This window comes from Aythya ferina (genome assembly GCF_964211825.1).
Source record: "Aythya ferina genome assembly, chromosome: 6".
In the NCBI taxonomy this organism is placed as follows: domain Eukaryota; kingdom Metazoa; phylum Chordata; class Aves; order Anseriformes; family Anatidae; genus Aythya; species Aythya ferina.
In genome coordinates this window covers 26622329-26637317 of record NC_140303.1, presented here as the reverse complement: position 1 = coordinate 26637317, position 14989 = coordinate 26622329, and the positions used below count along the sequence as shown (strand labels likewise).

At 38.1% G+C, this 14989-nt stretch overlaps 1 protein-coding gene across 4 annotated transcripts in view; it reads right to left on the bottom strand.

The window, feature by feature from the left end:
- MYLK (myosin light chain kinase) overlaps positions 1 to 14989 on the bottom strand; it is a 201793-nt gene that overhangs the window by 115753 nt on the left and 71051 nt on the right. For all 4 annotated transcript variants that reach the window (XM_084524653.1, XM_084524650.1, XM_084524652.1 and 1 more), the window contains 2 exons: positions 3973 to 4180; positions 1100 to 1148 (listed from right to left, as the gene is read on the bottom strand). In XM_084524653.1, the coding sequence (XP_084380779.1) occupies positions 1100 to 1148; positions 3973 to 4180 (257 nt within the window). The remainder of the gene's footprint in view (positions 1 to 1099; positions 1149 to 3972; positions 4181 to 14989) is intronic.

The following is a 14989-nucleotide window of genomic DNA, read 5'->3' as shown; positions in this document are numbered from 1 at the left end:
GAAAGAGATGAGACTGTGATGAAAAAATATACACAGAGAAGAGGATCAGTAAAAATGCTTGAGAGAGAAGAGTGACCATAATAAGCTGCAATGGAAAATACTTCATTGTAGAATTAAATAACTGATAGCATGAGGAAGGCAACATTAAAAGCTACATGTAAAGAACAGCAAGAAGGCTCATTGTGCCAGGTCAGGTCAGAGTAGATCACCCAATCAACCAGTTCTTCATAACAGTTACACCAAAACAGAACAAGTCTTTCCTCTAGCCTACAGTATGCCTACTGTGTTACTTGGAAATATTTAAATTATACTTGAATTATTATTTCAGTTGATTTTATTTCTTACTAAACAGTCTAGAAGTAGTAGTTGTTCTAGCTTTAAAAGATGCTTGACCTGTCATGGAAGATGCAGGGAAGGATTTCTGAATTTCAGAGAACAGAGACAGAAGGGTGCAAAACTGCAGCACAGATGCAAACAGAAAGTTCTCTTTTCAGCCATCTGAATTCCTGTTATGAAGGAGCAGTAGCTGTATCAAGCCACTTCCTGACAGCCTTGAACATTTTACTGACAGAGCAGTTCTCATGGTATCTATTCCACTTGGGAAAAATGGAGATTTGGACTTAACACACTTGACTTCAGAAATGTTTGTTTGTTTCCAGATGTTGTAGCTGGCATTCAGCTCTGCAGGAGCTAAGGACTTTGAATCGATGAAGTTAGGCTTGCCCTGCCTCTGTGAGCCCAGCCATTCTTGCTATTCCCATTTCACAAGTATGAGCGATCATGCCAACCAGTTATTCTATTCCAATGTCATGCTGTGCAGAACTGAGTCATTAACTACCAGGCTTTTCTTTCCTCCATTTCCCTCATTCTTGCACAGGCAAGGAGCCTTGGGGACACATTTCCAGCAAGGAATTACTGAGAACTGGACAAGAATCCAACACTTTTAATCTGGCCCTCAGAGTGAATCAGAGCTAAAGAAAAGATGCAATAGGCAGATGAAAAGAGAAGTGCATATACTTTAGAAAGAGTCATTTTACTTGTTCCCCACCAAAACATATTTGTGTCTGTTAAACAATATCAAAGCCACTGGACTTCTTACCCAGGGGTTTTAGCACTGGATGGCAGGCTGTATTTCTTCAAGGAGTTTCCTGTGAGCACAAGACAGAAAAATAGGAAGTAAGAATTGTTGTCAATAACATTAGGAACTATAGATACTAAAGGCTATGTAAAACATTCATTTCTTCAGGTTTCAAAAGTAAAGAAGGAATGCAACACCTGCAGCATGAGGTTATGTCACCCGTAGTCCAAAGTTAGGCTCTCCAATTTCAAAACCAGATTTCAGCAGAGTTAGCATCTAGCCCTTGGCCTCAGTAGTTACAACACCGCAGACTGTTCATGAAAAAAGTGTATAAAAAAAATATGACAATGCCTAATTTCTACAGTGCAGCACTAACTCAATTTAGATAGCATAAAAACTCTGAAAGAGTTGTTTTTTTTTGTTTTTTTTTTTTTTTTTTTTTTTCCTTCTTTCTTTCCTTCCTTTTTTCCTTCTTTCTTTCTTTTAATTATTAGTCCTGTACTAGCCCAGGAATACCTTTTCTTAAAAAAAATCATTCTCTTTTAAGCTCTAAAGTTCCTCTTGCTTACTGGTGTTGTGAGCAATAGACATGTGTATGAAGTCATGTAAGCTCAGCGCCATCTACTGCACACAGCATTCCTGGTAGCTTCGGGTCAGAAAAAAATGGCTAGTGGCCTGGGATAGATTCAGAGTAGTAGCACTGATGAACAACTCTGATGGCCTTGAAAAAACACATTGTTCTAGCACTTCATAAGAATTTACATTAACTCTCAGATAGGACAGTCATGCAAGATGGAAAGACTAGACTGTGTTTCAGTCCATCATTTTTTCAGGTAGCAGTCAGCCCTGTATAGGTCTTTGCTGAAAAACAAAATACCTGTGCTTTGCTGTCTTGATGCATATATATTAGAATAAAGACCACTGTAATTAAACTCCGGGAAATTCAGTCATTAGGAAATACCATGGCATTGTTTTTAAACTGTAGCAAAGCCTAGGTCAGAAGAACTGATATAAAAACACTTTTAAAAAACTCCACCTCCACACAAGTTGTTTCTCAGACAGTTTTAAACTAGGGAAAAAAAAATATTTTGCATAATTTTTAAAACAGAAGGCAATAACTATCCTTCCAGACACATGCATATTTCAGTATGTACTCTGAGGATGTGTGTAAGAGATTTTGACTCAGAATATATCCAAATGCTGATTGCTTCAGGCCTGCTGTCAATTTTTGCTGTGCTTCAGGAATTCAATGCAAAGTTATGATCTGAAACACTCTGATATTCAGCAGATCTCCGACATAGCCAAATAGCTAAGAGAGAAGCAATACATTTGATTTCCATAATTCACTGCATCTCTGTCACTCTTTACATTAAAAATTTGGAATTTGCAACAATCTAATATGCATATTTTCTCTTAAAAATTTCTGGGTTTGATCTTAGCTGTTTCCACACTACAATAAGCATGCAATTACAACCAGGTGTGCAACTTAGCAAATGGAAGGGTACAGACAGAATTCCAGACACATATTGCCCCAGTGCGCCTGCCTGATACACTGTGAAACATCCAAGATTGCCATAATTTTTACTGTCTGAGAGGAAACGTTAACTTTCCAGGCTTTTATTTTTGTTCTAAGTGGAGGCTTCCATCAAAATTGCAAAGCTTATAGCAATGTCTTTAAGATGTGGTCTTTTGTTACCAATGCCATACAGATCTGAAGGTTAACACCTACTTTATATAGCTATAGAATAGGAGTTCTGTGCATATCATCTTAAACTGTTAGATTTATCTGGGAAAGGCAGGGCAACAATACATAGAGGTCTGATGAGACATGTTGCATGTGGTCTAAGCTAACAAGTACAGACAAATGGCAGCTCTACCTGGTTTTATTTGCACTAGCTCCATCCTAGAAGCCTGACAACTGTCAGCCAATATCTGGTCCCACATTTCAGGAGTGAACAGAACAGGCTTATGCCTTTATGCCCCTGCTGGGGTTCTATCTCTATTGGAGAAGTGCACATCAGCCCTCTCTGCTTGCTCCCTCTTGCTCCGTCTTGCTTATACTGCATGTTCCCTAAGGAACATGACAGTGCAGTACTGGTGGGGCAGGTCCTCTTGTTAGAGCTTAACACAAAGGGAGGTCAGAAACAGCTCTAGTAACACAATGAATACCTCTGAAAGAGCAAGTCTAACTAAAGCTAACCAATTGTTTTACAAGCTGAAATTTAGCTGTCATACATGCCTTCAACAGAAACAACTTCATTAGTTTCATTTGGGAGTCACACATTGTTCTATCTGTTGCAAAACTGAAGCTTGATCTTAATATGGATGGCTCCCATTTTAAATATATTTATTTAGTGATAAAACAAAACTGTATTAGCCCACCGAGCCTCAGACTGGATATACTGGTAAGTGAAAATGTATAGCCATAGAGCAGATCAGAAAAAAAGCAGCAAGGATGACCCCTCATGTTAACATGAGCATTCAGCTAACAGCATGGGCAACTTTCAAAAGGGATCCAAAACAGTATCAGTTCCTCTTAAAGCCCCAAGAAGAACTGTCCATAAATAAAGCCAGGAAGGGAACAGTACCAAAAAGTTAAGAAAATAAGTAGTTTATATGTGAAAATGGGAAGGCTGTTGATACCACCACAGCACTTGGACTAGGACCTGCACCCATGTTAGAGTTGTGGCTATGAGAAGGGGATTTCTGTCTTCCAGACGTGTCACATTACTCTTCCAGTGACAGCAGCAATACAAGTAATGAATATTACTCTTGCGCCAATAAGAAAGCATGTATGTACTATTGTGATCTTAACCAGACAGGCAGTTTAGCAAACCTTGTTCATTTAATTAAACTTTATAATCATTGCAATAGCAGTATAAGTATCCTCTTACCTTCCACTGTCAGTTCCACAGTCACTTGACGAACCCCACCATCATTTGCAGCCTCACAGGTGTATTTACCACCATCGCTTTCCTGCACGCCTTTGATTACCAAGCTGAATATCCCCCGAATGCTGTGGTCTATGACATAATGGTCTCCTTCTGGGACAGGATGCCCATTTCTGTACCATGTGATGTGAGGTTCGGGGTAGCCTCTGACCTGGAAAGACGTGAGAGAGATCAGAGAAGAAGACAAACATAACAGATGATGGTATTAGGAAGAAATGTTGGACATTTAGCAATGCAGTGGAAAGTTCTTGACACAGGAGCTGTTAAACACATACTCTTTGCAAGCCAAATGGCAGAACATAATGAAATGAAGAAACTCTTGCATAAGTCAGACTGTTAAAATCATAAAAGTAGTGAGGCAGATAGATACTTGTGTAAAAGTTTCCCACTAGAATACTTTGTCTCCAGAATCATGGTGAGGTACTAACAAAGAATCCTCACACTTAGGTTCTCATTGCTCAGAGACTCAAGGGCAGAAGTGCTGTTATAGCTCTAAGTATGCAGGACTGCAAGGTATCTAGACCAAACATTTCTAATTGGTTGCCAAGAATTAAGCTTGTTTTGTAAATCTGCACGTGCTAAAATGTAGTGGTTCCAGCCTACATGTATAAACAGGCAGGCAATTGCCACCTTTTGTCTTGATCCTTAAAAGCAGGAGATAAAGCATTTGAGAAAGAATTATTAGGGGCTGTTCTCATGTTATGGTGGCAGGTGGACAACAATGATATAGCTATATTCACACAACCACACTGCTACATTTAAGGAGCTTTGTGGTCTATTAGTCACCCAAAGAAGAGAATTCAAAAAAACAAGGCAATCCTATGCTCGTTAAACAGCAACCACGTTAATATATCCTTGCCTGCTACGGCATTAATGATACCCTCAGATCTGCAGACAGATTCTCAGTTGGCATAACCAAGAACAGTTATTGATCTCAATTAAGCTGTTGAAACCTGCTGAGGATCCATGTCTTCCTTTCATAAAAAGATGGGAAAAAACAGACATACACTTTTCCACTAATGAATTAACTCCTCAGGCAAAGGTTTTTCCTCTGCTTTATGAGAGATGCCATCAACTTTGATGGTTGGTTTAGTATGTGTTAACTGTTAGAACACTTTTCCTGTTGTCATAACAACCTCTGATTACATTTTCCCCCCCTTTTTTTTTCCTATTCCCCCCACTCCGATATGTTAGCTCTCCATCGTCCAACTCTTTGATCCTTTGCCTAAATGTCATGAAGCAACTGAGTGGATCAAGATGAACTGGGATGAGTAATTGCTGCGGCTGTGTTTGCTCACTTGGAAAGTAGCAATGCTACATATTGAACTACGTTATCAAATCTTGGCAACTGAACAGGAAGTCCCTTCAACCTCCAGGTGGGCAAAATATTGATGACCTGTCTTGATTTGAAGAAGGCTGGGTTGTGGCTTGTCCAAATTCCTCCCAGCAGTCTCCTCTCAGCTTCAAATCAGCATTTCAGTTCTGCTTTCTTCTGCCTGCACAGCATTTACTTTCCAAATTACAGTCCTTAGCCAACCAGCCTTACCCACTCTTTATGTTCTCTTCTTTCAAAACCTTTCATTTTTAATCCAGCCCCACCTCACTCCAGCTGGGCTTCTCATCTGCCTGAGCTTAAGCTACAGCTGTCAGAAATTTTTCTCTTACCTTTAATTCCTTCGGTATCAGTTCAGAAAAATTTTGCCAGTGATGTGGCTACCCCTTCTTCCTGGCATTACTTAATATACATAGAGAGAGGACAGTAATGCTTGCCAAGAGCATGAATATGCTGAGTAAGCTGAATAAACTTTCCACTTCTGGTACAAACTTCTCAGGTTCTTTCTGAGTCTATCTTTATCTCAGCAAGAGCCATGTTCTAGGACGAACGCATTGTGGATCCCTGCACAACGGGGGGTCAATTACTGTTTAAAACTACCACAGCATCTTTTAAAGCATTTTGTGGCCATGCTTTTTCTTTCCTGTGCTTTCTGAAAAACATCAGCTCCTATTAGATCTTGCCCTCTAACATTACTGTAGCACATTGTTTTAGTGCTTAATCAGAGGTCAAGCTCCCAGGAAGGGTATCTTCCTCAGCACATCTAATTTTCATGAAAAGAAATTTGTGAAACATCAATATGATTTATTTTATTTTATTTTTTCAGTAGCGTAGCTCTTGTGAGTTGATAATCTGTTCATTGGTAGAGAATGTGACTTGTACCAGAAAACTGTTTCTAAGCATTACCTTGTCAACGCCCTCTTGCCTATCTTCTAATTTTAGATTGAGCTACCCAAAGCCAGAAAATAGATTAGAATTGAGTTTCTACCTCTCATTTCTGTTTTCTTTTATATTAAGTTAAGCTTTCTTTGAATTTGAAATATTTGAGGCAAAATTTCTTTGAAATTCCTATTTTAAGGATAGAGTAAAATAAGAGTAGCCCTTGTATTGGTGTGAGGAGAAAAACACCTTTTCAGTTCATTATATTGCATCAGCTTAACTAGTGGCAGTCTAACCACTGGTTACAGCTGCTGAGATTCTGCCCTGTGAATACAAGTCATCATTTGTACATTACTTAATCTATTTACTACTTTTTTTGAGTTTGCAATCATTCCTTCTGGTGTTTTTGATGATGTACTGTTTCACTGAACTTCAAAGGACCGAAGCACAAACCTTCCATCCCTTATGCCAGGGAAATATTGGGGTTGAAACAACGGGAAGCATCTTACTTCCATTTTCCTTACTGTTTTATCATATTCTTAAGTCCCTCTTGGACCACACAAGGCCATTTTTACCGGACTCTTCAAATTCAGGTAGACAACTATACATGCCCTTCCAGTATCAGATAGCTAAGCCTACATAAAGTATTTTTCCAATTCTTCCATGTATGTTTATTTCATTCTTGTCATGTCTGTACTATGTTGTTTATCCACACCTCTACACTGAGGAAATGCCACCCAGAAAATTACAAACCCAGATGATCAGCATGCCATTTCTTTTCAAAAGGTTGAATCATTCTATTCCCAAAATCTGATTTTATTTTTCTTTCATTTATTGTCAAAAATGAAATAAGGGGAAAGCAGAAGTTTACTGAATTGCTCTGTTGCAAGAATTTATTTCAGGTTTGGGTTTGGAATGTGTTTCAAACTGAGCCAGCCTGCTCTGAAATACATAGTCTTGCCATAAAAGTGTCAGGGACCCTTAAATGTATCACTCGTTACTAGGTTTTGATCCTAATGGATCAATTCCAGAACTGCAGCAGGTTTTATATTCCTTCCCAACCTTTCCAGAGCTCACTAAAAACATCTGCCTTGAATAAATCCACAGCAAAGAGAAATTTATCTGCTTATTTAATGCCCAGCAGCAGAAGGCTATAACGTTTATTTACAGCTTGGTCTGTGTGAGCATTGCCAGTCCCAGTGAGGCTACAGTTTTTCTTTACCTTCAGAACAACACTAACAAGTGGAAAATTGACAGTGAGCAGCAAATATCTGCTGTGAGCTTTGAGTTCTTTTCTGGACCCTTCAACCACTTAGAGTCTTGTAAAAGACGATTGGAAAAGTCCGGTAAGGTACAACAGGTCTCCTGCTTCATGCATCAACACAGCAAGTGGAAAAAGCTGAGAGAACCTGTTGCCTTGTGAAACTTCCTAAGTGTGAAACTAAGATTCAGTCTGCACCCAGGTCTGGGGGAATGTCATTGAAAAGGGATGGCACCAGGTTCCCAAAGGAAAGAAATGAGAAGAAAAAAATACAACAAATGCATTGAAGTTATCCACTACAGGACAGTATTATTCAAAAATGTTCTACTACAAACTAGGCTCTGTTGTCGCAAACCTAAAGGCATTCAGTAACAGCCAAGGCCAAATACATTCAGTAACCCTTTTCCCTGCCTGTTCTAAAGTGCAGGAAAGTTTTTCTAAAACTTGGCCTGTATCTATGCTCCATAAAACAGCTGCTTATATATCAATTCCAAAAACCCATAAATTTGCCTACTTTAATGTGTCACAGTTGCAGTAGCAGATTTGGGTAATCTGATGCACTCTTTTGGCTCATGCTTTTAACTTCCAAGTCAGATCCTACTTTGTAATAGCTGTCACTGCCTCCAGCAAGGTGAACAATGAATGCAAATGCAGAGCACTCAAAAACAGTCAGCCAGAAAAAGCAAAAACCTGAAGTGTAAGCAACTGTGAAACCTTGATGGGGTGTGTGTTATTGCTGAGTTACTCTTTGTGACTATAGCACTGTAAGGCTGTTGGAAAGGCTGGTGAATATTGCCTGACATATTCAAGTGTTACATTCATCATACTGGCTGAGATGTTCAGTTCTTGATGTTAAGGTCTAGATAAATGTTATTTTTTGCTGCTCAAGATTACAGCAAGACACAGGCAGTGAGAGCAGGAAGAAAACATCTACCAAAAGACTGTCTTGGATGGCAAAATCCCCCCAAAATACATCATATGTATTACACCAGATTCTGTCAGCACAGTGCTCACTTGCGCCACTACCTCTGTAGACTGCTTTTGCCTTCATTTCTACAAAATCCAGAGTTAAGACTACTGTAAGTAAACAGTTCAATCATTGAATAAAAGAATCACTTTTATTAAGATGGTTCAATCCACCTGAAGAACAATTAATTTCAAATTTATCTTTGAAAGACAAATATTTTCTATTCAATTTTTCATACCTGCATGCTATTTAAAGTGTAACTTTCTACCCAATTTGCATGCCTACCTGCCTTTTGAGGCATGTCCCCTCTGTAGGCTGTTAAAGAATGACAGCATATGGTAGGTGGTATTTAACATCTTACAATCTGCACGTTTGATGCTTCTGCACCTAAGTGACATTGCTTTTAACACCTCATTCTTGTTGAGAAGAACTCTTTACCATAACTACCCACTTATAATTCAAAGAGAAAAATACAGAATATACTTCTAAGAGAAAATATATTGATTTTTTTTTTTGTTGTTTAAATTAAAATGTTCAGTGGTAACAAACTATGTAAAAATAGACTTTTCCACATGCCTTGAAACTTTTAGGAATATGCAGTCCTTGAGGCTACCAAAACTGATGCACAGAGCCTACACTTCATTCATTGCTACACAGAGAAAGAATTTGTTAAAAACACTGATGGTTAGTTGTGCAGCTAATCTATTTGCAGTTAGACAAAAAATGTTTGGAGCATCATAACATGAAAACACAGTTTGCATTGAACCAGGTAACAAGGATACCTTGTATAATGAGAATGACGGTAATGAAAAATGTTTCCTAATGAAAAAGGTCCCCACAAAGCACGTGAGAATAAACTGTTTTCACAAGCACAGTGGAGAGGGCAAGCAATAGATTTTATCACCGGAAGGTTGCCATCAGTGTGGGCCTGTAAATACAGTTTGACAAACACCTATCAGGAATGAGACTATGAAGTTAACTCTGCCTTAAGAAGAAATGGATTAATTGAAGAATAATGGGAAACAGGGTTGGAAGAGACCATGACTACAAGATCATGTGCACAAAATTACAAAAAGCCACTACAAATGGTTGAAATGTAATCATTGGTTTGTAATCACTGGTTTTCTTCCTGCCATGTTTGACGTTAGTATCACTTTGAACATTCATATAATTCATAAACATATTTACCATGTATTATTTTATTTTTGGTCTTTCTAGTGATCTAGTCATTCCTTCTGCAGGAAAAAAAAAAAAAAAAAAAAGTGGGGGGAGAGGGGGAGCACAAACAAATCTGCTCAGAGAATGCTGTAAGAGAAACTGGCCAGTGGGTTGGTAGATGATGTCTGACAGCAATTAACTCCTTTAGAAGAACAGTTTGTTTGTTTATTTGTTTTTGCTTATTTGTCTGGTTTCCTATCTTAACATTAAAGAATGCCACAGAACGAGGTAACTTTTTGTGAAGGGCTTGCAGTCTATCCTCTGTCCCATGCCTTCAACCAGAAATCGGTCATTTCTGGGAATGACAACTCAAGAAAAGACCTGTAGAGATCAGAAGTTATAAAGGGATAGAAACAAGATAGCCTCACTTATACGTGGCTGCTGGGCTGCTGTTACCACTGAGCTTCTCCAAAAAGTGTGCTTTGGACATATCATTAGATGTCTCACCAGGAGGAGATTCAAGGGAGGTGCAGAAAACCTTTCAGAGCATCTGACAAACTTTGATCTTTGTTCTGCAGCCTGCAGACAAAAGTCTAAAACAGAAAAAAGGGGACTTGGCTTACCAAACAGTCATTACGAGCGGGACATAAACTGTCCCTTTTGCAAAACTTGAATCCATCAGATTGTATCAAGAAAGCATCAGAAGGAATGTGATTGAGCAGATGACAAATTCTGTAATTGTAATTCTATTCAAAAAAGTGTAGATAAAGGAATAAACAATGTATAACACTGACACTTGAAATATGTCAGAGAAAGTATAGCATACCTCTTCTTCCAATGTTTAGATATCACCAAAATGGAAAATTATTCACTTTATTGCAAGTTATGTATTAGATGTGCTCATCTGAAATTCATATATCTAAAGACAATCCAGGGCCCTCCTGTAGCCCCAAGAGATTCAATCTAGACAGTAATAGCTGTTCTGTGGATGTGGCTCATCCCACAAAAGGCTCATCCTAAGGCTTACAAAAAAATATTTCCCATAGTCATTAGACTCTAGCCAGTGTCCTTTGTCTGCCTTCAATCAAGAGCCAAGATTTTTTGCGTCTGGATCTTGACCTAAAGATTTATGAAGGGAATCAAGTACTTGAGAGTGGGCTTAGCAGAGGATGCTAAGAACTGGACACACCACAGTATGTGCTCTGTCCAGCTTGTTCTGTAACAAGAAAAAAAAACAACACTACTTCTTGTTTTATTAGTTTACACTTGTGTGAACTCTTAACGTCAATCTTAGGAGAAAAATAGTACAAACCTGTGGAGATTGCTATATAAACACCATGAATATGACCTCATCTAAGAGGTGATATATTTTTATGTAATTTTGGGGGGTTAGTGCAGATGGGAAATATGGTTCTGGCCAGTGCAGCTTTTTTTGCAAGACTTGTAACAGTGTTTTTGTCAGGTTCTAACTGCAGTTTGACATAACAAATGAACAGCATATGTTCTTGATAAAGGAGAGTGGACATGATACATTGTTAAGCTCCTTCTGAGATTTTAAATACACACAAACCACATATCAAGAATAGTTTATCCATTTTAAAAACTTACTTCTAGAACAGAGAACCTGCCTGTCAAAGTTAAACATGAAAATGTTAAATATTTGGGGACCTAGCTACGACCTTGCAAACAAAGCAAATAACTTTGCGTCTCTTACTTCTTCAAATGAGCAGGCTAGAATTACGATTACAAATTACAAAACCAAAACTGGAATATGTTACTAGGACTGAACATAGCTCACCTCAAAGCATTACCTGTAGTAGCTACAAGAAACAATAATGGCCTTTCTGTAAAGTTTGGGTATGTATATACACGTATATATTATTATTATTATTATTAGAGCTGAACACTTACATTACATCTGGTGTTTAGTGTTCTTGTTCTATATCCATACAGACTTCATAAATTAGTTCTTCATCCATAACCTTTACTGGAATGCTAGTCTGAAGACATCAGTCTTTACAACTGGTGTGTGCAGTTTTCTGGTTCTTTTCCAAAATGGTACAGAGAAGGGACAGAATCATGACAACACAAGAATTCAGACTACTGTCTTGAAGAGAGAGAGAGAGAGGAGGAAAAAAGGCTGCAAAACCAATAAAGAATCAAAAGTAGAAAGATTAAAACTATATTAAATTCCTTCTCAAGGTTTCACCTTTAGAAGTTTCAAACCATACATATTTTACTTCATTCCCATTTAGGGCAATGAAAAGAAACATTTTGCCTAGTTGGACTCCTTGATATTCCTAGTGTTAATATTGGGAGTGGAGGAAAACTCGTAGTCTTTTAGTCTCGAGCAGAAATTTAATATGATACGGCAATAACATGAAAGAGTCTTCAAGCTTTGTCATTGTACCCTTTGCCCTGATGAGAGATGAGGAGGAATCACCTGAAGATGCAATTCATAATATTCAAAGGAGACCCAGGAGGTAAAAAGAGACTTAGGACTCTCTTCCTATTTATTAAAAGCTTTTTCTTTAAAATCATTGTTTCAATGCACTTGTTAGTGTATCGTATGATCTTTACCTCTTCCAAATATCATAGAAAAACCTATGACCCAATTTCATAAGATGCTGAGTAAACTGTAGTTTTCATTGACTTAAAACACTATAGTGAATGCTGAGCGTTCCTGGCTCATTTTGACTGTTGTACCAACTTTTATAAATCCACTAAAAATGTTATAACATCGTAAACCGATATGTAGAGAGCTCAGATTATGGACCCTGGGTCTAATCTCTAGATCATAGAATGCAATTACAGAATTCAGGAAAGACAGAGGATAGGGGAAAGTAAAAATTCAAGGAGTTTAAATTTTCATGTGAGAGATCTTTCCTTAGAGTTTCGTTTGGCTGCCTGGCAAACTCCAAGGGTTTGTCCAGCACCTTGGCAAAAAGTCCCTCCATCCTAGAAAGCATAGAATGATTTGATCGCATGGAAGAATAACTTTCTGACATGCTTCTCTGCTTCTTCCATCCCTGACACCGTGAAATACTTCTGATAATCTTTGTCAAATTTTCTCTTTTCTCGACTGAGATAGGGAAAGATCAGAACTACAAAACAAACCACATTCTATTTGTTATTTTTACCACCTTGAGCTGATTAATCAGAGAGCTGTTCAGAGTGAGATCTCTGTTTTCAGTGGTAGTAGCTAATAAAAATTGAACTATGTATGTATTATTTTTTTTGCTTTGTACTTATCGACACCAAGTGGCATTTGCTGTTTTATAGTCCATGCACTAAACAGAATGAAATCGTTTTGCAGATGGTTCCCCACCAGTTTTCCCTTTGACTGTCTTTAGCAGTTCTGCATTACCTACACGTTTTGTCATCTTACTATTCAACTCCTTTTTACAGATTACAAAGGAGCTGAACACTACGCACACCAGCACAGTTCTTTGGGAGAATCAGCATTTGTAGCTCTCCAAGCAGGGAAAAATTTATGACTTATCCATAGAAGACATGGTCTGCTAACTGAAAAGCAGACAGCAGCTGCAGACAATTTCTTCTTCTGTCTTCTATGCTTATTTATTTTTGATTATTATTATTTTTGTAAAATTCAGCATGGAGGGTTCCCAGAGGTGCATGGAGTATTGCTTTTGTGCTCAGTCACCGTATATAGCTGTTTGAATGAGGCAATGCTTTCCCAGGTACCATAACATCTACAAGTTCGTCTGTCCTGAATTATTTCTGAAGGACTCAAGCAGAATTTCAGAGCTTACTGGGTGTTCGAGCTGCTTTCGGTTTATTTAATTTCTAAGTTCAGACACTAGCCCAACCTAATGCAGTTCTTAAGAATATGCTTAAGCCTTACTTAAATCTTTTGGTGTTAATCATATGCTTAGATGCTTTTCCTAAATTAAGTTTTATTTCATTTCAAGAATTAATTTAATCTTAATTTAATTAATTTAATCTTGGATGCGTTTTGCAGTCCCCAAATAACCTGAAACATCATTCAAATGAAATAGGGAACACTATTAAGTTGGCCTCTGCCCTTTCCAATAAGCAGACACGAGGGGAACACATTCTGTACAGGAGATAAAGTTTCTATATAACTGTAACGTCAGTCAATGGATCTGAGGTTGTAAACCTCTATTACACTAACGGAGATATTTTCACACAGGTGTTGCAATCCCAGAGTGGCGATGCTTTTCTGATGAAGCTTTAATAAATCATTTTTTAATAAATGATTTATTAAATCATTTTTTTCATAAATCATAAGCAACATATGTCTTTCTACTTCCCCCCTACTGCATTGTAGCCAGCTGACCTGTAGCTATTAAGAACATGAGGAGAGCTTTATACAAACCACCCACGTAGCTCACCTGGAACTTTTTGTCTCTAAATACAAGTTTTCTGAACTTAAAATGGGATTTCAAGCAGACTGGATCTCTGTATCTTTTAGATCTATCTTTAGTCTCCAAAATTTCCCCTTAAAATGAAAACATCAGTTTGACAATTAAAATGCAGTCAGATGTCACAAACCTCTGAAAAAGGCTAGGAGAAAGTTTAGGCTATTTTCCCCATCACCACTCATATGTTGTCCTGGCTCCCTCCTACTTTTCTGTAGTTGCACATTTTTATACAGGTGACAAGGTCTCTACGAAGTGGTGAAATTCTGGTACTTCATCACAGGGAAACTGAAGAGTGTGCAGGATACTGAGTTATGTGCAAGCTGAAGACAACCTCAGTTCCAAAATACACAGCTGTTGTGTGGGAAAGTGTCACTCTAACTTCATAGCTGAGCATCTGAGACACAGAGACACTCAGAGACTTCACCAAATTCACATTATAAAGGAATTAGCTTTCTACATTTAATAACATTAGATCAAATCATCTGACTGTATTTTCTCCTTGCCAACAAGCTCGCTATTGCAGAGATCAATAGAAGGACTCAGCTGAAGTTGTAGCACAGGAGAACAGCTGCTCTTCTGATGATGAGAGAAACCCATCAACCTCACATTAATGTGGTTGTTTAAAGGTATCAAAGTGCACAGTATTGAGTAAAGACGGCCCAGACAAAATAGGTACAGTCTTTGCAGCAAAATGAGAAGCATGTAAAGTAGTGTTACAAATGACAGAAAATTAACTCACCACCACAAGAGAATATGAGCAACATAGTCAGACAGGACTCAGTCAGCTCTCTGTAATTCCAACACTGCCATACAGCTCTGCAGAATAGAATAGTCTGCAGAATGGGCCAAAAAACTTTCAAAGCACAAGAGCTCTAGGCAAAACAGGAAAGATGAACTTTGCAGCCTTCTTTGGGTGAAAATCTCATCAATTTTAATGAGAATTTTCTCTGCTTCTG